General features: G+C 42.4%; 4 protein-coding genes across 7 annotated transcripts in view; 3 read left to right on the plus strand and 1 right to left on the minus strand.

Annotated features, from left to right (window-relative positions):
- Positions 1 to 5037, plus strand: part of LOC121623978 (collagen alpha-1(XVIII) chain-like) — a 59929-nt gene extending 54892 nt beyond the window's left edge. For both annotated transcript variants that reach the window (XM_041961540.1, XM_041961541.1), the window contains 11 exons: positions 109 to 177; positions 386 to 411; positions 547 to 645; positions 745 to 898; positions 1301 to 1374; positions 1502 to 1630; positions 2214 to 2261; positions 2376 to 2438; positions 2739 to 2936; positions 3062 to 3177; positions 3415 to 5037. In XM_041961540.1, coding sequence (XP_041817474.1) covers positions 109 to 177; positions 386 to 411; positions 547 to 645; positions 745 to 898; positions 1301 to 1374; positions 1502 to 1630; positions 2214 to 2261; positions 2376 to 2438; positions 2739 to 2936; positions 3062 to 3177; positions 3415 to 3616 — 1178 coding nt within the window. In that variant the 3' untranslated portion in view covers positions 3617 to 5037. The remainder of the gene's footprint in view (positions 1 to 108; positions 178 to 385; positions 412 to 546; positions 646 to 744; positions 899 to 1300; positions 1375 to 1501; positions 1631 to 2213; positions 2262 to 2375; positions 2439 to 2738; positions 2937 to 3061; positions 3178 to 3414) is intronic.
- LOC121624266 (apolipoprotein D-like) lies at positions 3886 to 7579 on the plus strand. Its single transcript, XM_041961919.1, has 6 exons — positions 3886 to 3898; positions 6211 to 6266; positions 6385 to 6489; positions 6643 to 6764; positions 6894 to 6982; positions 7344 to 7579. The coding sequence occupies exons 1-6, from the start codon at positions 3886 to 3888 to the stop codon at positions 7577 to 7579; spliced, it is 621 nt and encodes a 206-aa protein (XP_041817853.1).
- Positions 7580 to 8343: 764 nt separating this feature from the next.
- Positions 8344 to 13716, plus strand: ggh (gamma-glutamyl hydrolase (conjugase, folylpolygammaglutamyl hydrolase)). Of its 2 annotated transcripts, none has more exons than XM_041961207.1 (9): positions 8344 to 8481; positions 8694 to 8802; positions 8922 to 8972; positions 9665 to 9749; positions 9835 to 9973; positions 10499 to 10605; positions 10871 to 10961; positions 11050 to 11184; positions 11281 to 13716. In XM_041961207.1, exons 1-9 carry the CDS (start codon positions 8400 to 8402, stop codon positions 11397 to 11399), a joined length of 918 nt encoding a protein of 305 aa, XP_041817141.1. In that variant the 5' UTR covers positions 8344 to 8399; the 3' UTR covers positions 11400 to 13716. The 2 variants fall into 2 exon arrangements, with proteins under 2 accessions (XP_041817141.1, XP_041817142.1); XM_041961208.1 differs by having other exon boundaries at positions 10502 to 10605.
- Positions 13463 to 25258, minus strand: part of LOC121623771 (dipeptidyl aminopeptidase-like protein 6) — a 132352-nt gene continuing 120556 nt past the window's right edge. Inside the window, exons 11-26 of one of the 2 annotated variants that reach the window (XM_041961206.1) lie at positions 25043 to 25166; positions 24886 to 24924; positions 24556 to 24663; positions 24268 to 24359; positions 23300 to 23347; positions 23062 to 23180; positions 21434 to 21484; positions 19202 to 19300; positions 18481 to 18550; positions 17900 to 18094; positions 17705 to 17759; positions 17460 to 17559; positions 16665 to 16723; positions 16503 to 16575; positions 16337 to 16410; positions 13463 to 14579 (exon numbers count right to left, since the gene is read on the minus strand). In XM_041961206.1, coding sequence (XP_041817140.1) covers positions 14430 to 14579; positions 16337 to 16410; positions 16503 to 16575; positions 16665 to 16723; positions 17460 to 17559; positions 17705 to 17759; positions 17900 to 18094; positions 18481 to 18550; positions 19202 to 19300; positions 21434 to 21484; positions 23062 to 23180; positions 23300 to 23347; positions 24268 to 24359; positions 24556 to 24663; positions 24886 to 24924; positions 25043 to 25166 — 1456 coding nt within the window. In that variant the 3' untranslated portion in view covers positions 13463 to 14429. Of the gene's footprint in view, positions 14580 to 16336; positions 16411 to 16502; positions 16576 to 16664; positions 16724 to 17459; positions 17560 to 17704; positions 17760 to 17899; positions 18095 to 18480; positions 18551 to 19201; positions 19310 to 21412; positions 21485 to 23061; positions 23181 to 23299; positions 23348 to 24267; positions 24360 to 24555; positions 24664 to 24885; positions 24925 to 25042; positions 25167 to 25258 lie in introns of both variants that reach the window. The other variant, XM_041961205.1, reaches the window with a different exon arrangement.

Consider the following 25258-nt stretch of genomic DNA (forward strand, 5'->3'; position numbering starts at 1 on the left):
TACAGAATGCTCAGGAGAGTAGCAGTACAAAAAAAATGAATGCACTTGCAATATATACTTTTCTCTCTGGAGGGAAAAGCAAGTTAAGTTTGGCTTTTTATCTCCAAGGTAACTGTCAGACGGGACTAAAAGGAGAAAAGGGAGCGAGAGGCCTTCCCGGGATGCCGGCGCCACCAAGTGAGTCGACACTTCAAAATTCAATCAAAGGATAACAGCTCTCCTGATGTATGGACTCTGGAAATGAAAAATGTGTAGTAACATAAAAACTATAAATGCTACCGAGGTGTGTTTTGATGAGTGAATTTAGAGCTCTGATTTTATCATTAACATTATTTTGGAAAGTGTTTTCCTGTTCTTACTCGCTCCCGTGCTTCCTCTGTTCTAGACTCATTTCTTCCCAGAGGCAGCTGGGTAAGTTTCATGTGGAAGTGCTTTTTTCCATCTTGTTCTGGTGGCTTTATGTGCCACCGCACTCAGGTCTTATATGAGTGTGTGTGTGTGTGTGTGTGTGTGTGTGTGTGTGTGTGTGTGTGTGTATAACCACAGGGCACAAGAGGTGACCAGGGCATTAAAGGAGAGAAGGGAGACAGGGGGGAAGGAGGGTTTCCCGGGCGACCAGGCATTCCTGGGAGACCAGGACCCGTGGTGAGTCAAGTTTCCATGGCTACAAGCATGATAAAGTGTCATCTTTGTGAGAAAAAAATGTACCAAAGCAATCAATAACTTCTATCTAACACATTTCAGGGACCTAAAGGAGAGTCAGTGCTTGGTCCACCAGGCCACCCTGGAGTGCCAGGTTCACCGGGTAGCCCAGGCTATGGCAGACCAGGACCGGTCGGCCCTCCTGGGCCCCCAGGGCCTCCTGGGCCCCCTGCGTCACCCTTCAGATATGGCTCAGGTACAGTTGATCAGTCATATATTTCATACAGACAATCCAGTGTCCTGCCCCCCTTAGTTACTGTTGCTAGGTTACCACACAGCCTAGTCTTTACAGCGGACAAAATGTGTTTTTGGTTTTGAGGATGGTATAAACGCATTTTCGACATGGTCAGCATATCAAGTGTTGACTATACGTCCCCCAGAGGCATCTTTTAACCAGTCTTCAAAATCTGGAAGACTAGATGAGTCCAGCACACATCATATCTAAGTATTGCTCAACTGTCATTGGAGCACAGAGTGAAAAGGGGCGGGACTTAGGAAGGACTAATGACAGCTAAGTCTAGTATATTTACAGTCCTCTAAGTTTACGGTCTCATCCGATGAAACATAATGAGCTTGTTTGACATTTTTGTTGTGGCAGCTTTGACCATTGCTGGGCCACCTGGGCCTCCTGGGCCACCTGGATCTCCTGGACCTTCAGGTAGCGCAGCATCTGTAAGTGAGCCTGTTTCCTCTGGCCATGTTGTTGAACTCATGATTCACCAGGATGTTACTGCTGCTGTGCCGTAACATTATCAAAGTTTCCACAGAGAGGTACAGATTTTCTGTCTTTGTTCTTCAGCTGAAAACCTTTTTGACCCGTGAGACTATGATGCAGCAGACCCTCCGGGATGCAGAGGGAACTCTGGCGTACGTCACAGCAACAGGAAGTCTCTTCCTGAAGGTGTCCCAGGGATGGAAAGAGATCCAGGTGCTGACATGGAATCGTCCTTCTTTATTTAGATTTAGGAAATCCAGACATTAAATCACTAAAGACATGCAATGATGTCAACACTAATCATCATCTAATATGCACATTGTCAATGGCTGTATAACCTCTCAGCAGAGAAATGAAGCTGCAGCATTACAGCAGCTAGAAACATAGCCCAGAGCTGCCCCCTTTTAAAATGATACGCATGTAGGTTAAGACCTAACTGACGTAGCGAGTGAAATGTTGTAATGGCAGTTTAATTGCTTTTCTTGTCACACTCAGCGAACCATTGAGTGAAGGTTGTGATTTGCCTCTGAATTGTGTCTCAATCCAGTCCTGATTTACAAATCCTGTGGTCACTGGAAAATAAGTCATTTCAGGAATAAGTGCTCCTGATTATATAATGTAGCCAACAAACTGGTTGGTGGGAAGTTTTCAGGTGTTTCATATATATATATATATATATATATATATATATATATATATATATATATATATATATATATATATATATATATATATAAATTTACACAGCATATTGAAGTTAACATACAGTCTTGATTTTTCTGTTTTGTCTCCACAGCTTGGCAGTCTGATCTACCTCTCCAATAACATTATTCCACAAGACGAGGTTCTCATTGTTTCTTTTTACGGCTTTTAGCTCCGTTAAAATGAGATATTGTGAATGTTGCACTGTGTATGCATTATTTATTCATTTAATATTTGTTTTCAACCATTTATTTAGCCCCGAGTTGCGTATCAGATAAGAGGAGACACGATGGAAAGAATACGTTCAGTTAATGAAAGGGTGAGTATTAATAAGACTTCGTTTGACTCTTCATGCTGGAATATTGAACACTGAATGTTCTGCTACAGTGAATTTTGGAGAGGGATGCTATGAAATATAATACAACAAAAACAGGTTCAGGATTTTTCACAGCATAGTTCTTTTTATTTCACTCATGAATACTTACTGAATGTTTTTGCTTTTAATTGTTCAAAACACATGAAAACTGTGCAGCAGTCAGTCGTTCACCCGACAGTCAAACAGGACTTTTCGATTATCCCATAGTGGACTAACACCATCTGTTGCTTCCTCTCCCTCCAGCTCAACCTGGTGGCCTTGAACCAGCCTCACTCAGGCGACATGATGGGGCTCGACATGGCGGACCGGATGTGTTACGAGCAGGCCAAGGCGATGGGTTTAGCTCCGAACTACCGCGCCTTCATTTCTTCCCACAGGCAAGACCTGGTCCACGTGGTCTATCCTGGTTTCCGGGAAACTCTGCCAATTACCAACCTCAGGGTGAGTCTTCTTCTCTGCTGTTTTTCACTGTCAAACAGCTACTTGGACTAACTTCTATCACGCAGGAACCCTCCACAGACACAGTGCGTCTGGCTGCATCTGACCCACCATGTGTCTTCTTTCAGGGAGACGTGATGTTTAGGAACTGGCGGTCCATTTTCAGCGGCAACGGGGGGCGAATCAACGCCAAGCTACCCATCTATTCCTTTGATGGCCGGGACGTTTTAGCTGACCCCTTCTGGTCAGTAAACTTGATCAGCTCCCACCTTGTTTGTTATTTAATCTGTAATATTCACATGTGCAAAAATGCTTCAGTCCTGTTTCAGTCAATGCATTATTGCACATTTTTCCTTTCTGTACAGCTCTGTAATGTATTGAATAGCACTTGACTGTCTTCCACACCAGAGAAGAAGACAAAGGACAGTGTTTTTAAGGGGCTTGTTGACCACATCTTAACATTTTGTCATCTATCTGTCAGGCCGCAGAAGAGCATCTGGCACGGCTCCACCAGCAGGGGGTTCCGAGTGGTGGACAAACACTGTGAGACGTGGCAGGCGGACCACATGTCTGTCGCGGGCCAGTCGTCGAGCCTGACCTCAGGCCTGCTCCTGGGCCAGCAGACGCGGAGCTGTTCCAACCAGTACATCGTTCTTTGCATCGAGACCCACAAAAACCCTTAAACGCCCCACCGAGACCACTCCACCGAGGAACCCGTCCCAGCCACCCGTCCCAGCCACCGTTCAACACTCGGGGAAAAGATTTGAGTGTCGCCATTTTCAGCAAACCTTTGGTGCTACGTGTAGCATTTTGCGGACCACATTTAACACCCCGTTGTTCACAAAGAGGCCGTTTTTCTCTTCGCCTTCTTCTGACATCAGTCTGTGTTTTTTTTCTGAGGGGCCAGAGGATTGTTAAAGGGCAGTAACAAATTCTTCAAAACAGCCAAGATATGATCCAGGAAGGTAGGCTAATGTGAGACTGATGCTAAGCTGTGGAACTGGAATGATTGTGTGGATCGTTTGCAATCCAAATACGCAGCTTTAAAGAAAGCAATCCAGGAGGTTTCCTCTTACATTCAACCTGGTGGCACATAATGTAAAATGCAGCACAGATCCCGGCAGAGTCCTCTTGTGCTAATTCATAGATAGATAGATGGATAGATAGATAGATAGATAGATAGATAGATAGATAGATCATACCAATAATGCTAACATCTCAAAGAGAATGTGGTAGTTGCTTATTAGTGTTAAAATGATACACGCAGCACCTTCCAGCCTTTACTCAAAGAAAGCGGACAGATACATCTGTTTCCCATGTCGTCATCCAGGTGTCTACAGGATAAAACGTCTCTTTTTCAAGTTTATTGTCTCCTAATGGTTCAACAGACTGAATTTAGAGACTGAGCGGCTGCAGGAACCCGCACCTGCCCCCGATATGTGGCGATTTTTACAAATGATCGATTTCCAAAGACTTTTGTGACGGGAGCGTAAAGAGCTTCTCTCACTGTTTTTGTTTACAGGTTGTCGTGGAGAGTTTTAAGTTTAAAACATTTCAGCCAAAGTTTACTCAATGTTTTCACAGTCCCTCGCCCGACAGCGGGGCGAACAGACAGCCAGTGTTGCCACCAAAGTCATTTTTAATGCACTGTATTTTATTTTAAGAATATTTTCTAGTTCAGCATTTTCGCCCTTGAAGATGTTGTTTGTGTTGTAGCCTTTCATACGTCTTTGTGATCTCACTCATTAGCAGCTCTAACTCTCACTAGGCTATTTAATTTAAACTCATTGATTTATTTATACCGTCACAGCACATAACATGGAATCAGATGATTAAATTTAAGAATGTAATTTATCGTTTACTGTGCCTTCTCACTTTTTGCCTCTTTTCTATTTTTTTGTACAGTTTTTTTTTTTTTTTTTTTCATTTATTGATTTTTGGAGAATGTTGAAAACAGTCAAAACAAAGTGTAGAGATCCAATTCAAACAAGCTAAATATTTCAATGCAGAAAGAAAAGAATGCTAGAAAAATAAATTCCAAGGGAAAAAGTGAGAGCACATGTTTTTGTATAAAAATTGGTGCTTTTATGAATAAAGTTTTCTCTTTTCATAACCCTGTTCTTGTTTCATTCTCAGCTCAGTGCACAAAATAACTCCAGTACCACTGAAGTAACACTGTGTGTTTCTTGCACTATTAATGCTTTTTCCTCGGTGCCCATTATGGTTCCCTTAGTGTCTTTCAGCTCAATGTTTTGGTTTTACGGCACACAACTTTTCTGTGTTGGTTCATTTACAGCTGCACCAGCAGAGAAAGTTGCCGACGAGCTGGTGAACACAGAGGAGCATAAAGCAGCTAAAGATCCAAACACAGCTCGAAGAAGAGTGAATATTGACAGATGGGGGAGAAGATAATTCTAAATGAAAGCTAATGTTGCTCTGGGTCTGCTGGTTGTGTAAACATGCACCTGTTTGCTAACACCAAAATTGGCTATGATGCTTATCTGGTCAAAATTATTGTGAACAATTTTTTGTGTTTTTTTGCTGCAATTTTGTGGTTGAACGTACAGAATAAACTCAAAGTATTAGATCTGTGTTGAGCTGATATAGGCCATGTAATTGATGGGATTACCCCAGATTGGCTGTAGTTTTAATCTAACAGCACAGACAACAATATTTTCATTGATTCTGTCTTTCTTAGTATTCCAGCAAAAAAGCAAGATGTGTATTATGGTAATATTTTAGAGGATAAAACATGAATGTTTTTAATGTGTAACTACTCTTTGAATCCTTTATAACTGCTGTTGTAGCTGACAACAGCTGCTGTTATCTGCAAGCTTTTCAGAGCCACCACTCAAACATACAGAGCCTGCATAGGCTGAATGTTGGCCATTCGAAACGCTGTTCTTTGGTGGAGTTTTCCATTCAAGGTTGCACTTAGCATTGCTGACTTGAAGTTGGGATGAATCATTTTTCTGAATGGACGTAGCTTGCTGCAGCCCTGCTCATCCTCTAGCACCTCTTAGCAGCTCTTAGCAGCAGCAGAATCCTATGGCTTTGTGAGTTGGATAACTTGCTGTTGCACTGCAGGTTAAAGGTTTTGTAGACTGTGTCCAAATATAGCTCTTCAAACATACTATATTTTCCTTCCAAAGGTCTGAAACGGAAAGAGAAAACATCCAAGAACAATCAGACATCTCTGGGCTCACGCTGCACTGTTGAACTCTAGTACATGACAGCAGTAGAGTAGCTCACTGTGCTCTTACTTCAATCTTTTGAGGTTGTTCTTTTGTTGGAACATCTTTTGTGAGTTTTTCGGACATGAAGGCATTCCAGGTAATAACAGCATTTTTCACTAAAAGGCACATTTGGAAAACTGCAGAACATGTCTGTATCAGTCCCCAAAGACTGGAGCCTGTTTAAGCACATTAACTATTCTGACTTTGACGTGAAGGTCCTGCTGGTGCTTCTTCTGACTGCTGCAGCAGCTGACGCTCAGTCTTTCCACCTTGGAAGCTGTCCTCAGCCGCCTGTGCAAGAGGACTTCAACATTACAAAGGTTAGACACAGAAGCAATGCTCAGATCTGTTCTGTGTGTACTGATCTTGTTTGTTTATTGGTCGTGTGTGCTGTGTTGCTGTTTCTTGCCTTGTATTTAGTTGACAGGTTGAGGTTTAGATCATTAACAGCCTTTGTGCTGTTCCCCTTCTAGTATATGGGCACCTGGTATGAAATAGAGAAGCTCCCGGCCATGTTTGAGAGAGGAAAGTGTAACCAAGCCACATACAGTCCTCTCGCAGATGGGACAGTCAGCGTTCGCAATGCAGAGCTGCTGTAAGGACTGAAGTAAAAACAATGTTTGACATGTTAACAACAAACAGCCATCACCCTTCAATGCATTTCTGATAAGTAACGATGGACTTGCATTCATTGTGAAATCTCGTTTCTCTCCTCTCTGTACAGACCCAACAGGAAGATAAATTCAATTGAGGGTGTTGCCATAGTTAAAAACTCATCTCAACCAGCTATTCTGGGAGTCAGCTTCTTTAAAGGTAAATATGCTGTGGATGTATTTGAGCTAGTATGTTTAATACACTACAGAATACCTAAAAATACTGTTTTACACCTGTCGGAGACATTTTATTTAATAAGCATATTTTGGCCATAGTTGACTGGCTGAGATTGATCAGCATGTGTGCAGCGACAAGATAATTAAACCAGATGTGCACCAAAGAAAAGAAACAATTGTTTCAACTGCAAAGTTTTTTTTTTATCATGGTGCAACCTCACCACTAGATGCCACTAAATCACACACGCTGGACCTTGAAGCAAATTTATCTCAGGGTAAGAAGGTAACATAAATGTGCGTGCTGGATGTCTTGCATGCCGTCTGACTGGCGTATCTGTACCCAGGTGTTCCAGATGCTCCGTACTGGGTGCTCTCCACAGACTACCAGTCATATGCTCTGGTGTACTCTTGCTCTGACTACTTTGGCCTCTTCCACGTCGACTTCGCCTGGATCCTAGCTCGCACCCGCGTGTTGACTGAGGACCTCATCAGCCAGTTGCATGATAAACTGGCTGCTGCTGGTGTGAATGTAAACCGCCTTACAGTGAGCAATCAGACAGGATGTGATGTCATGTACTGAGGCATTATCAGAGGAAGTGCTGAAAGCCTTTTTTAAACTGCAGGTGAAACTCCAAGCATAGTACTTTTTGTTTACATCATCTGCTAAACTGATTCAACACAATCAATAGATTGATTGATACATTGATTCAGTATTGAATCTACCTCTTTCTGTTTTTGGGTTGGACATTTAAATGAAGTAATGTAATAATAATGATCAGTAATAAAATAAAAAGGTTTTGGAAAAAGGAGAGAAACAGTTTCAATTGCAACTTATTTCATAAATGCATTATTAATTTTGTTTTTTTTTACTTAGACCTTGAAAGATATTTACTGCAGAACCATTTTTTTCCAGAAAAATCGTAAACAAATTTCACGTCAATGTCCAAGAAAATACTTCCGTTTAAAAATAAAAGTATAACAAATACGTCACAGTAAAAGTCATGTATTGTCCAACATCAGATGCAAAATACAGAATTGTTTCTTTATCATTAAAATATAGCTTCTTAGAAACATGCTTTGACATAATCTAGTGCTGGAGCAATGAAGGGAAAAGGTCTAAATTAAAATCCACATTCTAAAATTGAACACATTAGTTTAAATAATTGTCACCACAGAAAGCATTATGCTACAACCTAATCTAATATATTAAAGAATATGTTTGCGTGTTGCTGGTTAATTACTCGTTTACTTGTGAAAAACGTAATGTTTACGTTTGAGGTCTAATTTGATGCTTTTATTCTGAAGGAGCTATTCCGGAAGTGTTATGAACAACAATATCGCAAACCTGCGGTCAAGTTGCGACACTCGAGCGAGCAGCGTTAGGTTTCAGTCGTAGAAAAATGATGCTGTTGTTATTTTGCTTTTGTCTTTCGTGCCTCACGTTTTGTTCCTCAGCCAACAGAAATGACAGACCCATCATTGGTAAGTTTATTAACAAGTTATTTACTGTAACAGGAAGTTGAGCTAGCTTACATTTTGATAACAGTAAAAGCTAAAGTCAACTAACAGCTAGCTAACCTCTGCAACCTTATTGCTGTTGTTTCAGTTTGTAAAGTGAAAGCTTGCTAAAAGACAGACGTGTGGGGTCACGGGACAACCTGTAATTATTAAAACTGCTTGTGTTTTTCTTAAAGGTGTTTTGGCTCAAGAAGTTTATTCACCAAAACCGAATCAGACAGCTGTCATCGCTGCGTCTTACGTGAAGTTCCTGGAGTCAGCAGGAGCGAGGGTTGTTCCTGTCATGTGAGTTATTGTCTGTAAATTTGCTTCACCTGCAGTGAATGAGAACAGGTGTTGCACGTAGTTCAGACATCAGTGATTGAACTGAAACTTGTAACCTCGCCTTGTTTTTGTTTTGGCAGGATTAACCAGACACCGGAGGCGTATAAGACGCTGTTCAACTCCATCAATGGGTGAATGTGTTGTAATGCTACATAACACTCAAAGCCTCCGTGATGCGTTTGAGGACTTGTTTTAACGTTAACATAACATTTGCTGACAGGTTACTGTATGTGTCAGAACAGGAATCAGTTAACTTTATGAACAGGGTTGGACACAAAAACAAACTTTAGGACGCCATGAAAGCCCTGCAGGAGGGAGAGGCCACAGAGTCCAGAGTAACAGACATTTAAGGCCATTGTTATAAAGCAAGTGTCCCACTAAGTATTTGCTTTTTATCAAGATCTGCTCATGTCATTGGGACTTTAACCCTCGCCGCATTACATAATTCTGCAATGTTTATGACTGAAGCAGCAGCTGCTGTAAAGCTTAATAACAATGGCGTGGAAACGTCATAGGTTGGATAATAGGTTAAAAGGAAAACTGACTGACAAATGTAGGTCAGATCTAATAATTAGCAATATATCAACACTAGGCTTCTGACAGAGGTACAGCTGAATATTTGGTGCGTCAGTTGTATAATGTGGAAGGTAGTTAGCTCATAAAGCAACACGTTTGTGTTCAAACACCTCTGAAGGCTGCAAGTATATCAAATGAGGGTGAAGGTTTCCTATTATTTTGTCCACCCCCTGTATGTATCCTTTGGAAAAAAAGACCTGATATCGTGTTTCTTTGCAAATCATGACTCTTGATTCTTTGTTAACAGGATCCTTTACCCGGGCGGAGGTGCCAGCATTATCTCCTCCGGTTATGAAAGGGCTGCAAAAATCTTCTATGAGCTGGCCATACAGGTAAAGGTGTAAAATAGCAAGGACGTACTATAGCTTTTGGTGTGTTGATGCTGGATTGTGCCTCATGCCACATGTGATGTTTCAGGCAAACAAGAGAGGCGACTACTTTCCTGTGTGGGGCACCTGTCTTGGATTTGAGCAGCTGACCTATTTGACGAGTGGAGAGTCCATCCTGTCACATACTAATACGAGCGGTGTGTCGCTGCCGCTGAGCTTCACTAACGGTATGTCTTTTTCCAAATACATCTACGACTGATCAGTGAGAGAGAAGTCTTAAATCAACAGCAAATGGGTGAATGCTGTTACCTGCAGCTTTGATAGTCCAGGAATGAGACCTAACTTTTGAGGATTTTCCTGTTGATTGTTGGGAAATGTTTACTTTTAATTAACATGACCAGAATTAGTTTTGTAGGATGCCTATTTATAACTACAAACTATAATTTCTTCCATTTTTCTAAACGTTACCCATCTGTACTCCTTAACAAATTATCGAAACATAATGATTTGATTGACAAACGTGCCGAATATACGTATATACGTATATGTGGTGGAGCAATTTAAAATGAACATATGTAGTCTCCACTAATTATCTCCATAATTCCATGTTGAGGTTGTAGCAGCAGAGTTATCATGCGTTTCAGGACAACTATGGACCTTTTTTTCATTAACTGCTGTAAATATATTATGAAAATGTGCATATTTGTTTTGAAAAAACTGTTAATGATCTTAATGTTGTGACTCATTCCCAGAAGCCAAAGACAGCAAGATGTTTAAAGGCTTCCCAGCTGAACTCATGGCAGATCTGGCTTCTCAGCCGCTGACAGAAAACTCTCACAAGTGGAGTTTGGCAGTGTTGGTACGTCATTCATTACTAATATTATCAATAAGCAAGAGGCACAGTACTGAGGATGGGAATGAAGAACAGGTTCCAAATTGTCCGATCAAAGGGAATCGTATGCCTCTGGTCTTATCAGTTCCTTTAATCGATGCAATGATGTCAAACTAATGGCGGAGGGCAGTTGGTGTCAAAATCTTATCAATTCCCATCCTGATACAGCTCTGCTGGAGCACACCAGGCAGAGAAGTTAGACCTCACTCTGCTTTCTGTTTCTTTCTCTCAGACTTATAACACAAATGAGGATCTGAAGAAGTTCTACAAAGTTCTCTCCACAAATACGGATGGAACAACAGAGTTTGTGTCAACAGTGGAAGGTACAGGGGTTGCAAAGCTGCATCACTTTATCAGCACAAGTTTACGCTGGAGGAAAGTGTTTCTAAAGACTTTCTCACCTCTCTGCAGCGTACGATTACCCAATTTATGGGACGCAGTGGCATCCAGAGAAGAATGCATTCGAGTGGACGAGGCCTTACATTGCACACTCGCCATCAGCCGTCAAGACCACCTTCTACATGGCTGAATTCTTCGTCAGTGAAGGTGTGAACACTCAGCGTGTTTGGTTCTTTAATTAGTCTGTAGCTGCTCGGTCGAGTCTTTGTGATCTGTAATTCTTGTGTTGTTTTCTCTTCACAGCCAGGAAGAACTTTCACAAATTCGAGTCTGAGGAGGAGGAGAGGAAAGCGCTGATATACAACTACAGTCCTGTTTACACCGGACCCAACAGCAGCTTCGAGCAAGTGTATTACTTCTAATTTATTCTGATGCCAGTTTGCAGACTGCTTTTCCTCAGCAGCTGATTGGCCGTCTCAATCACGCGACTTGCGAACATTTGCGGATAATTTGATGTGTTTGATTTTGCTGCTCGCTCCATCTGTCGAATCTGCAACTAAATCAAGCAGTAAAGTGGAAATAAGACAGATTTATACATGCAGCCTGATTCTGGATGCAGGTCAGGATTTAAAAAATGTTAAATCACGTTTTGTGGATGCTGTTTCTGAGTTTACAGCTGAGTAATTCAATTTTATTACAGAACGTGAACATTGCGATGTTTACGGTCCATCATTTTGTGTGCACAATTACCCACATAAAGCAGCTGCATTTCGATGAACAAATACACATTTAAAGCTGCAAGAAATCAATATTTTTCCATTAATGATCAAATTACTAAATGTGTCACGTAAAAAAGGGCTTATTGTTTTTGTTGTCCTGAAAACCCTGCTTCCTGTTGCAGCAGGCAAATGTTTTTAGCAAAAAAAAAGCTCAGATAAACTTAACGCTAACAGACAGCAAGTGAGCACAGTGAAGCATTTAACAACTGCAGAGCCAGAACATTACTATCAGGATTTATTGGAGACCAAAACAGAGTGAATGTTGGACTTCCATTCAGTGGGTCACCAAAAACATGACTCCAAATGAATGTGGCCGTGAGTCTGCTAGTAAAGAAGCTACTGTTTGATAACATGTAACAGCTTTATACAGTGATAACAGGTCTGTTTTCTGCTTGTTCCGCTGCTCCCAAATGGACAAAAAAAAAAATTAATACAGGTTTAAAATTCACAAGAGCAACAAAACAGATGAGCCGAAAAGACTGAAGGCTGATAAAATATCTATTTTTTTTTTATTCTAACATTTACCTTCATGCCACAGTCTGACATTAATCGCCTTCTACGCTTTGGATAACAAAGTTGAGCGTCTTGAAAAAGTCCTCAACCGCTGGCAAAAGAGTTCGACGCTGCCTTTTATAAAGTCCACTTCCATCTCAGTTCAAGGACAGCAACAGGAGAACAGAAATGAATAGTCAAATGTAACTTCCAAAATGCTTTATGCACAAATAACACTCAGGTAATATAGTTTTTTTTTCTTTTTTTTTTTTTTTTTTTTTGGAGAATAAAATGATATTTGAATAACATTTACACATCAAGCTGACGAGACTGGGATCTCAATCACGATACTACTGGAAATGTAATTAATGCAATCCAGTAAGGAACATTCAAGATGTCAAAATTACCATGTGGAGCTGAGCTATCGGGGGTAGTGCTGCAAATAACCTCTCAACATGCACTGAAACGCAACACAAATGGCCATTCAAATAAAAAAATGGAAAATTCGACTTGTGCCTCAAGGATTCCTCATTCCGTAGGTCGTGTTGACGCGTCTTCATCGGACTCTGAAGCTAAAACCGTGTCTCACCCTTATATACAAATGCATCATTTCTTGGGGTATGACACTAATCCTAATGGTTTCTCGCCTTCAACCTGATTTACGTGTTTCAATATCAAACACTGCAGTTTCTGTTCTGGTTACAAATGTTCTTTACCTACCAGTCTTTAAAATCTTAAAAGCAATGATGCATGCAGGTTCTGTACACTTCAGCTTGGTGTAATAATGTCATTGGGTTCCCGAAAATGGTTCATTTTTAGCTGTGAAACTTTAAAAGCCTTCAGTTTCTCAATCGTGTACTAACTGTTTATTTTAATAATGATCTATTTCAAGCTATAGATTTAAAACAACAGCTGCTATTTTGGGAAATGTGCCCACTCGCTTTCTTGATGAGTGTTAGATGAAAAGATTGATACAGCTATCACGTCTGTTCGTTAAATATGAACTGAAATCCAGGAGAAGGTTAGCTTAGCTTAGCATAAAGACTGGAAGCAGAGGGAAAAGAGCTAGCCTGGCTCCAGGAAGTCCCTGCTCCTGGCCAAGAAATAGTCCAGGTCATAACTCCCATAAAACCACAGCTTGTAGTTACAGTATAATGTGCTACTAGTGTACTACGCTAGCTTTTCCCTCCACTTCCAGTCTTTACGCTAAGCTAAGCAGCTAAACTGACGCTCCATATGTAACAAGCAAACATGAGTTTGGAATGTTCTCATCTAACACAAGAAGACGAATGAGCTCATTCGGCAAAATGTGACACCATTCTTAGAAAATTCGCCTTGTTGTAGTTCGTAAATGCAATCCCACAGCAGGATGTTTTCTGACAAAGTAAGGCACAGTGACTAAAACAAGTTGATGCTTCTGTGTCCCATGAAACTGGCTCGTCACAATAAAACTGGCTCAAATGAACTTGAAGAAACCAACGGCGCCATTTTTTTTTAAAGAGAATTCTGTCAGCGTCACAGAAATACTTAAAATGAAGCTACGAGATGAAGCCGACATCAGGGCGAACATGGCGACTGAAAGAAGCTCGATCCGTAACGGCCGAGTGAATGCTCGTGTGCTATTTTACATACAAGACACAACCACAGTCCAACATGAAAGTTCTTCACAACTTTAAAAATAGTTTCCGCACGATTCCAGACACCCGTCGTGAACAACCAGCGTTTGTCACCCGGCGTCTGGTTTGCAGTGATATACAAGCCCACCAGGTATGTGCTATAAGGTGTTCCTTCCCCCTGCGGCTTGAAAGTCTGTGTGAGAGCTGATACTTTCTCTCCACTGCTTCGGAGGAGCTGGTCCGTCCCACTTTGAGGGAGGCTGCTTCCTGTTAAATCAGTATATTCCAAAACATCGGGTCAGTCTTTGTCGGCTCTCTGGCGGGCCGTTTGGGTCTGGGATGGGGGGATGGTAGCGGATCTGTCGTCTGCTGGAAAGGCAGTCTCAGGTTCAGCATGCGGACACGAGGAGTCCAAATCAAACTGAGCAAGAACAGGTGAGAGTTGCATATCGTGGACGACTGTATGCCAGTGTTGTGCTTGGGCACGGGGACGGGGTGGAGGTCAGGGTAGGCGAAACGTATGGGTGGGAAGGATCCGGGGCACGCGAGCCTCAGGGGGGCCAGGCTAACCCTCGTCCTCGCTCTCCTCCTCCAGCGCCTCCTCGAACACGATCTCTGGTAGCCTGAAGCATTCCTCAAAGAAGTTCACCAGGGACTGGCTGAGGTGCTGCCGTGTCGCCTCGCTGTGAATGAAGTGGCCTTCGTCTGGGTAGATCTGAGGCACAAACGACAGAGTCGCTTTATGAGTGAGATGCTGGTTATGGTCATAGACATGCAGACCAGTTATTGCACAGATCATTTTAGATTATGGTAAGACTTCTTGCAAACTGGGGAGCAGAATGTGTTCCAGTCAAGCTGCAGAATCTGAATGTAAAATGTGTTTTCTGCTCCACAGAACTGTTTTCTCTCGTGTGAAGAACAAACTGAAGGTCTGGTGTGTGATGAGACTTGAGGCTGATTCATGATGAAATCTCAGGTTTAGGGTTGCGAGCGAAGCAGTGGTGGAAGGTAACCAAGTACATTTACACAAATACTGTACTTCAGTACAATTTTGAGGTACTTGTACTTGAGTATTTCCATTTCTATTGCACTTTTTACTCCATTATGTCAAAGATTTTAATAACAAAGTTTAATCATAGAAAATGTAATCATCAAATAAATTATGATGTAATATTGTAGATTAAGATAAAATTTAATTGAAGCGCAGGTAGAAAATTAACCAGCTACCCAAAAGATAAACTATATGAATTATTTAAACCACCTTTACCAGCTTCAACATTATAGTGATGAACACATTAATGTATCAATAAGTATAATATGATGTACATTATTCTGAAATTTACTTTTTAAGAATGGCACAAGTACTTTTACGTTTGGTACTTTATATTTTGATGCTTATACTTTTATACTTTTGCTTAAGTAAAAATTTAAATGCATGACTTGTAACAGTATTTCTACTCTGTGGGCCTGCTACTTGTACTTAAGTATAAGTAGTACAAGTAGTCTGAGTACTACTTCCACCTCTGGAGTAACCAGTCAACACAGTAAAGAAAAAATAATTGTAAGTATTACTCTGTAAGTGGAAGGAAATATTCTACAGAGACAGTGTGGGCATCTTTTACTTAAGTTAAAGTACTGACACCACACTGTAAAAAATACATAATAAATAAAAAGTCCTGAACTGAAAATGTTACTTCAGTAAAAGTAAGTTAAGTAAAAGTGCTCAATGCAGACAAACAGCTCCTGTGACTGTTGTACTACTACATATTATAATATTAGATTATTATTACTTGTGCATTAATATTGAGGAAACAGTTTGCTGTTTTAGTTGGTTAAGGTGGAGCTCATTTTGAAACTCCACCCATTTCCTCTCAGACTACTACTACTACTCAGGCATCTTTAAATTAGTGCAGAGCTGCAACCAGCAGTTACTGTGATGATTAATAAATCTGTGCTGTCTTAGTCCATTAATCATTTAGTCTGTGCAGGTTCTGTTCAGAAAATCAAAATACATAATTGAAATGATTATTAAAAAAGGATTTTTTAAAAGTTAATTAGTCAATCCAAGACAATTAATTAATTTAGCACTAAATTAGACTCATGATAAACTGGAGTTTAATCTTAACAGAGATGTACTGTAACATGTTTATAAGGGCCGACCTAAAACCTATTAGAGCGATGAGAAACCAGGTAAATGCACAGTAATAAGCTCCAATGAACACTCAGCTGCCATACATTGTGTCTTAATTGGATTAGTCCCGGTGTTAACGCAGGATGCCCGGGAAGGTCTCATAATCTCATTATGTGGAATGAAGGCATTGTGAGGACTAATCCTCTGCCTGCTGCGGGAGCCCACTGGGATCACAAAGCCCCCAAAGGTTGCAGGAGAACTGCACCGGCCGAGGGAAGACGGGCAGAGAAACCGGATCTGCGGCCGCAGCGATTACATGGGGTGAAAGTGAAACCACGTACCTGTAAGGTGTAGTTGGCCTTTTCGTTGATGAGCTGGCCAATGAATTTTGCTGTATGTTGGAAATGGACTTTTTCTGGCAAAAACATAACGAGACAGAGGCCAAAATGTGAGAAACAACATGATTTTCGCTTGGTGAGATTTAAAAATCTGGAAAAGTTGTCTTACCATCAGCTGTAGGATGGATAATAAGAAACTTCTTATCCATGAACTGAGATGCTCTGTGTGCTAAATTTGCCATCTGAGGAGTAATGACACACAGCAGCACATTAGATCAAATGAGTCTGCAGTGATTATCACAAATGAAACGTAACAGTGATCAGGTCTTACTGTGTATGCCCTTGGATCAGGTTTGGGCAGTCCCAGATATCTCTCTGAAAAAGCCGAGGCTGAAGGAGGAAAGAGGGTTTAATTAACACGCTGCTTCGACGTCAAAACCTCATATTCACAACGACATGAACGTGTCATTTCCGTCTCCTTCTGTGGCCATTTTGAAGGAAAAAAAGTCCCCCTTTCCAGGTTTCTTCTCCTCCATATTCAAATATATTCACCCATCTACATATTCTTTGGTCTCGTAGCTGTTGTGGACCGCCCTCATTTGCAATTCCAAACTTATACAGTGTCATGGCACGTCTCTCACCCCCTCCGGCAAAGCGAGAGAAATCAAATAGATGGGAAATCAGTCACACCGCGGCGCCCAGCTCCTCCTTAATTTGCAGTTTCCTGACTCGGTGCAGCTACAAGAGCGGCGCATCTCGCCCTCCGCCTCCCTCCCGACGCACACAATTCTACATTTCACACATTTTATTCCTTCGGCAGCGGAGGTGAGGCCGCGGTAGTTAACTTCGCCTGCTGCTGTTGTGATTGGGTTCTCAGGTGTATCTGCACCATCACACTGATAAGGTGTACAAGCGTATTTCTTTTTTTCCCCTCATACACAGAGTACATACATGTACAACACAGGCGCTGAAATAACTCCCAGCTGCGGGGGTGAAGGCGTCAGGCTCACAGCCTCCGTCTGTCTTTTTCCGTTTGCGATCATTCAGGCTCAGGCAGAAAGCATTCAAACAGATTCTGGATTTGTTCAGCACACACGGCGGGGAGTGTGCTACGAACACAGCTTACCGTACAACTCAAAGTCGGTGATGGGTGAGAGGACGGCGCCACACTTCACCGGCGATTCCTCGCCGCTGACCAGCAGGCTGGTCACATAGCCGCCGTACACCTGAGGTACAACACAAGTGCATCAACAACAACAGCAGCAACACTTCAAACAAGCAGTTTTGTTCCAAACCGACACAATAATCCATCCAGGGAGGGAACAAACAACAAGCACGAGACTTTCAGACACACAGCGAGACTGTTCTCACCTTCCCAAAAGCTCCAACTCTGGTTTTGTCAATGTAGGGCTCCTTCAAAATAAAACTGCAAAACAAAAGATAAACATTGGTTCCAGTCAGGAAGAACATTTCACTATGTTGTATGGACTGTCTCACCGGAGCAGCTGGAGCTCATAACTCTAACATCTGACATTTTTAAAAAGGCGAGATGGAAACTTCTCGTACTTGAGTGCATCCTTCTGATCCTGTTCCTCGAACACGCCCAGCTTCTTCTGGATCCGGTGCAGCAGGTTGGTGCCCTGGAAGCCGCTGCCCTGTCCGTCGCAGCGCACCACGATGACGCCGAAGCTGCTCACCAGCACGGTGGCCCAGTCCATCTGAAACCGCTCCGCCACCATCTGGCCACCGGGTGTCCCGTCGCTGCACGGACACAAGCACAGAGACGCAGGTCAGTGCAGACGACACCATGAATGACATGAGAATAACAATGATGAAGCAGGATGGAAATGATGAACTTGCCTTTTCTGCACTGCAGAAAGTCCTCTTTACAAATAGATGTTATTTGGAACTTTTATTAGAAGCTTAGCATTTAAATTTGTGCAGATTTAAGCTGAAGCAGGTTCCTGTTTCAGTGCACAATAATTCCTTTGACATGCTGGAATGAACAGTGCTGCTTTAGCAAAGCTATTCTTAAATCTTCACAGCAGAAATAGAAGGTCGGTCTGTGGTTACTATAAGAACTGGGTCAGTGAATATCAGCTGACTGATAAATCACAGTTTAAACCTGTTCAGAGACTCATACATACACGAGCAGGAGCAGCGGGTAGTGTGACGTCTCCTGGAAGCCGGCGGGTTTCAGGATCTGCATGGACAGGGCTGCAATGCAGATACAAACCACTGTTATTCAAAACGCAAGAGCTTCACTCACTCATTCATTAAGGAAAACCGTAACATTTGAAGTCATATTTAGTAATTACAAAACTGATTCTGATAAAAATTATAGTGTATATATTCTAAAAAAAGACCAGATTTAAATGAGCGTGACAACACAAAGGAGTGAAGGAGTGAAGAGCCTCATCTGTATTTCTCGACTATATTAGAATTAAAATATCACTGTTTACTATATGCTACAGTCCAGCTGTAACATATAGTAAACAGTGATCCTGTCCCAGGATGGGGGTCCCAATATGGGCTCGAAAGGTGATTAATGGGTACATAAAGCTAAGTGAATCCTTGTTTTCTTGAGAAATACTGGATAGGTTTAGCTTTTCTGGGCTCTAACATACAGTAATTCAAGTTAAAAATGATAAAGAGTGGAGAATCACTTCACTGAAAAGTCATTGTTTGAGCTGATTCTCGTATATAAACTGCTTCATTTTAAAAGGCCGAAACAGTCGGGAAACAGTTATTCGTATGTGAGTAGCTAATGCAAAGTGTTTTTTCAGCATTCGTCCTTCTCAGCTATCAGATTATTGTGGACTTCATTTGTTGGTTAATGTGACTGTGGCTCTGACACGTGACACGTACTGTAGTCGTCCATGTTGATCTCCTTGTACTCCACTATGGGCATCTGCATGGAGTCCAGGGTCAGCCTCAGGTTCTCATTCGTCTCCAGTTCATGAACTTCTGCAATACCTGTAGACACATGATTAACCAATGAGATTCATTCATGTGGACGGGAGCACGGCCAGAGCTCAACATGAACAGGAAGTCCAAATCGCAGTTATGATACCTGGAAATCAGCAGTTTAATAGAGTTTTAGTAGCACAAAAACTCTCCTTTAATGCAAAGCTGTCATCAAAAAGACTTGATTTAAATTGCATTCATTCATTCTTGCTCTTATTAACCTGCTAATTTGTACTTTTTCTTATGAGGTACTGACAGGAAAATTGATTGAATGTAAACATGTGATAATTAGATATTTATAGTTTTTTTAATAGTAATAAGTTTATCCTGGTGTAAGAAAATACATGACATTTTTGATAAACTGGATGCTGTAGAAATACAGATTTAGCTGCCAGCATTAAAATTCATACAAGAAAGCAGCTCCACACAATATCAGAGCCTCTCATCCTCCAAAACCTTCAGCATGAACTCCAACAAAATGCAATCCAGGAAAAAAAAACAGACACGACTGCAGCTGAAACCTGGACCGCGACCTGGATTCGCTTAGAGCAAGCTTCATGTCTCGAGAGGCTGTCCTGGAAAGAGAAGCAGCTGTACTTATTCAACAGCTTCGGCCGGTCGGCGCAGCTCGAACTTATCGCCCTTGACTGCTGGAGTCAGAGGGGATGCAGCAAACAGTGTGTGTCGGGGATTGGTTTGTGTAGACGCTGAAAAGGAAGCATCCAGGAGGGAAATCCACAGACCGGGCCTGTCGGCGCAGACACACTCAGATAAAAACCTGCCAGGCTGATGGAGGAAGACTTCAATTAGAGGAAGAAGAAGAAGAAGAGGAGGAGGCCTGTCTGGATTACTGACTTACTAATCACTGTGTTTCAGTATGCATGCATCGACTCTATGACTCTAGACTCTAATATGACCTTGATTCTATCACTGCTCAGTGTAAAGTCTTAGTCGCATCTCATATTAAAAATAAAAGCATGGCTCTAGGAACGGTGGCGTCGGCCGGTCGGTTGGTTGAGCACTTTAGTTCACGCTGATTTCCATAAAAATTTGGTTTTGAGATTTAAATGAAGGTCGAATGAATGAATGAATGTTCTTCTATTTGTGTTTCTGCTGCCATAACTTTTCATCTAGCACCATCATAAGGCCAAAATTCATCCAATACTTCATTTATGATTAATCCCATCAGCCACCGCTGCACATTGTCTTTACTGCAAATGTTAGCATGCCAACATGCTAATAATGCTACAGTACTATGCTCAAATTTAGCAGGCGAGCGCTGTTAATGTTATACCTGCGCAACATCAGCATGTTGACAATGGCGTTGTTAGCATGCTTATGTTAACATTTCACTCAAGCGTAACACTCTTGCACGCTTCGATATCGCCGTGTTGGTAACTGTTGCTCCAGGACCATCATTGCAACCGACCAACCGCGTGTAAGTGATGTCATAACTTCTCCTTTCTAACAGGTGGTCAACAATAAATCCCACATGGGGCACAAAGCCCAGACTACCTGCTTAAAGTCCGGTGCTGGACCCATTCAGCCACCATTCATCCCTCCGTACCTGGACTTTGTTGCCATGATGGTCCTGGAGCAACATTATTATCATGATGTTGAACAGATAAGCTCTTTGCATAATTCATGACCATCACTCATGTTCATTTCAATAGAATTAAAATCTGCCTGCACAGAGAAGCCTGAAAAACACCAAAGTTTGGTAGGTGAACATTTGGAAAACATAACTGGACTCATTTGGTGTTAAACACATCGAATAATGATGAGTGATGAGATTTCATTGACTTGACTGACACACACTCGCACACACACACTGTCGTGATCGCATTACAGTATGCTGATGGAGCCGCTGGGCGGGTCATAATTTAATGAGGACATCCATTGCGAGGAGTAATGCGATTACTGCCATTCTGCTGGACTTGGCTTGTAGACAAACAGTGAGTCAGTGCACAGGTGGTGGCGGAAACGCTCCCGACAAGGTCGTTTTCAACGCGGCCATGACGCTCCTGCGTCACGAGGCCGCTCGTAATGTCGTTAACATAATTCACAGTCTTGTAAATGCAAATCTGCGATGCGGCCGGCTGAAATACTCACTCTCTCGATCTTGCGTCTGACTTTCTCCGTCTCTCTGGGTCTTGTAAATGGCTACAAACGGGATGTCCCGGCCTAAAGAGACAATGAGAGACTTTAAGTGTCACAGATGTCTGCTTTTATATCTGAGCGGCACATTCGGACACTAACATACGGTGACAGTGCTGTTTGTATTGTTTGTTTGTGTGCTCAGCAGTGAATGCACCATGATGTCAAAGCCAGTGGCTGCAAACACTAAGAGAGGAAAACCAGAGAGGGAGAGAGACGTCCCAGATCTTTTGTCTGTCAAACAAAGATTCTTTGCTTATTAGATTTATCTAATGCAACAGCTGAAATAGCTTTTCCATATCTAGGTGACAAACAGAGGCTGAAGCCCCGAAAACCTCAAATCGGAGGGAGGAGAAGTGATTGATGCACTTAGCAAATTGGGAACGCTGTGGTTCTGTCTGGCGGAAAATGCGCCAGCCGCTCCCTTCCTCCCTCATCCTCTTCCTCCCGCTCTCTCTCATTGTGGTAATGATATCATGACCTCATCACTTAGATTCTTCCAGGCAGACTCTGAGCAGGGAGGTGGATTACAAATGTATGAGGTGCAGGACCGCCGACTGTCAGTGATTGCTGGGGTTTGATGGTCACGCTCTGTTTGATCTGTCTGGGTGTCAGTGACGATCACTTACTAAAGGTTCGGAGGTGACCGGCGCAGAAGCGTCGGATTAAATATTGAAGCTACGCGGCTTCACGCTGAAGTCACAGAAACATGAATCTCGCCTCTTTTGAATCTTCTGGGCTTTGTTTTAGCGGCGGTGTGAAAACTGCGCCTGTTCTTTTGGTGTTGTCGCGCCCAGCACATCAGATTTGGATCAAAGGTGGAAGGAGAGACGCAACATGATGCGAATAAAAACTGAACAGATGAACAAAGACTGAGACTAGTTTAAGAGCAAAACGCCACTTTTCCTGATTGTTGCACCAGAAAGTGCAGAACTTGACAGAAAGATGCAGAAACTATAGAATAACACTGAGTAGTAGTCGAAACTAAGTACATTTACTCAAGTACTGTTCCAGTGTACACCTTTAACATACATCTACTGTCCTGGAGCTGTTTTGGATATGATGCATTGTCGCTGATGAAACTACCAAACAGCCAATGAAGCATTTTATATAATTATATAACACTACCAGGGACCTTTCTGCACGATCAATACTTCTGCTTTTGAGCATCTTTGACATTTACAGAGTAATTTTACAGTGGAGTATTGCTGCTTCTACTTATGTAAATGTAATCAGTGAAAAAATATAAATCTAAATTAACCAAAGACCGTGTGTCAGTAAGCCTGTGTGCACTGAGCTGAAGATTAATGAGTGGATTCTGTCTGTCTCTGCCAGCCTATATGAATCCTATATAAGTCCTTATATCCTATATAAGTCTTCCCCTCCAGCTAATCAAATCCCCGCAGCCATCTGAAGGAAGGACGAGAGATACGCCGCACACTTCTGTGCACGTCGAACTCGCCGGCTAATATCATTCCCCTCTCGTCACGGTTCGTGCTTTGACTCCGGCATGCGCTTTACAAGCCCCGCTTGTCCACGCGAAGTGTCCACGTTGAGAGGGGAGGTGGAGGGATGAGCATGAGCAAAGGCGCTGCGTTAGCTACCTTGGCAGTTGAGCAGGAAATAGCTCATGTTGTAGCTGAAGGAGCCGCTGATGTAGCCACAGCTGTCGGACAAGGCGCACGAGAGACAGCGGCGGTTGAAGGAACCAAAGGTGTCGGCGCTGTGGAGACAACGAAGAAGACTTTCAGCTGTTTGGGGATCTTTATCTGACGAGCCTGTTCCACTTCCTAACAACAACTGCTGCCACTGGAATTGTTATAAAGAGAAAACAGCTGTTACCTGTACAAATGTCTTCGCTTTGGCCCATCCTCAGTGCTCAAGAAGTATCTACATTAATATAAGAGAAAATGTGAGTTTAAGCAGTATTTCATAGAACAAATAGGTTGGCTTAGTCGTTTTTGTGGCTTTAGCAGAGCTGCGTTCACCACTCAGTGGAAATAAAGCACAGAAGCAGTGACCCAACTACTCACTCGAATAAATGTATCATAAATGAATGAAGGGGGGGGTAAAAAGGGGGGATGAATCCTTTTAGAACAGAAGTAGGCCAACTCTTACCCACTTGGGGAAGAGGTTTTGAGGTTTTTCACTTCGGCACTGGGGACAATGAGTAACTTTATCCGTCTACGTGTGAGTGAGTGTGAAATGCAGATGTGTACACGTGAGATGATGTTAGTCACATCGCAGCTGCGGGAGCGAAATCATCTGGTGGCGATGAAGATGAGTCACACTCCTCACGGGTGTCTCAACAGAGACCCTTCGACACTGAATGCATTTAGAGCGCTTTATTGTGCGGAACTGTGCGAGCTCACCACAATGCACACTAAGCATAGCCGCCGCCTGTAAACTCGCCACACATCAGCATCAGCGTGCGTCCTCATAATAGACAGGATCGATGTGCTTCAGTGTGTCTCTGCCCCTGATGCTGAAACACTCGATCTCAACTCTGCTGCAAGTTTTTCTTTCAACTTTCTGATGATTTCTGGGTGTTTTGTTCAACTTCATATTACGAAAAGAGCGAAAGAGCATGTTTCCTCACGGTGACATTCATCTAGCTACGGTCACAGGTTTATTTATGATGCATCTGCAGAACAAATTTGTAACAGAATGTCAGTGAGCTGCAACGCTTTTGTTTGCTCACAATGAAACCATGGTTACCAACACACAGAACAACTACTACAGAATGGTGACACGCTGCTGTTTGCTGTGAGGGGGGTCGGTGATGCCGCTGGTAGATTGTGGGTACTCACATCAGCTGGCTGTCCTCGTTATAGGCCAGGACTTGGGTGACGTCCCAGTCTCCAGACGTGATGGACTGCAGCGTGTCTGTGCTGGTGTTGGGCTTCGGAGATAAACAGAAGAGTGCACGAAGGTGGTGACTTTATTATTGTCATTATGATGACGAGCGCATGCTAAGACAATAAAAGTGCTCATTTTATTGCCTAAAACGTCTATAAAATAAAAGAATAAAGATAATCTGAAAGGAAATAATACCCAGACTGCATAATGAATGTGATTCATGTTCATGATTCTCCTACCTGCGAGATGGACATGGAGATGTGGAAGAACTTGCCCCTGCCTCCTTGAGGAATGGCTCGGGTGAAGAACAGCTTCAGTCCGTCTTTGGAAAATAGAGGCTTCTCGTTCTGAAGACACAGACGAGCTCATTCAAATCTTTTACTTCTACTTTATAAATATATAGCAACGCAAATGCTGCATGATAAACGCAAGATATTAAAAGCCTAGAATTACAATCAGGCAAGAATCGATAAAACAAACAACAAAATATAACCTCCAGAAATTAAGAGTTGAATCAAAGCAAGTCCACCACGGTCCACATCTCCAAATAAGACTTTCAGCGTCCTCACCTGTCTGTGCAGCCAGCCTTCACTTTCATCCTCGTGTTTCTGTAGGAACAGGTCGGCACGTTCAGTTGTTGTATGAAAACAGTCTGGAGTGTGTTTGATGCATGCAGTACATTTAACACACACACACACACACACGCACACACAGCCTCAGGCTTACCTTGGTGCAGACCCCCGTCGTGGCCTCGCACAGCGTGAGAATGGAGATGTTCTGGGCTCTGTTCAGCCAGTTGATGGCCAGTTTGGTGGTTGTGGCCCATTTCACCATGGTAACGTAGTACTCACTGTCAAACAGAGAAACATGGCGACAGACTTTGTTTACACTGCGAGCTCTGCAGCGTCATCAGCGGCTGAATGACCGATCACTGTAACACGT

The sequence above is a fragment of the Chelmon rostratus genome, chromosome 20 (assembly GCF_017976325.1).
Source record: "Chelmon rostratus isolate fCheRos1 chromosome 20, fCheRos1.pri, whole genome shotgun sequence".
NCBI classification, from domain to species: Eukaryota; Metazoa; Chordata; class Actinopteri; order Chaetodontiformes; family Chaetodontidae; genus Chelmon; species Chelmon rostratus.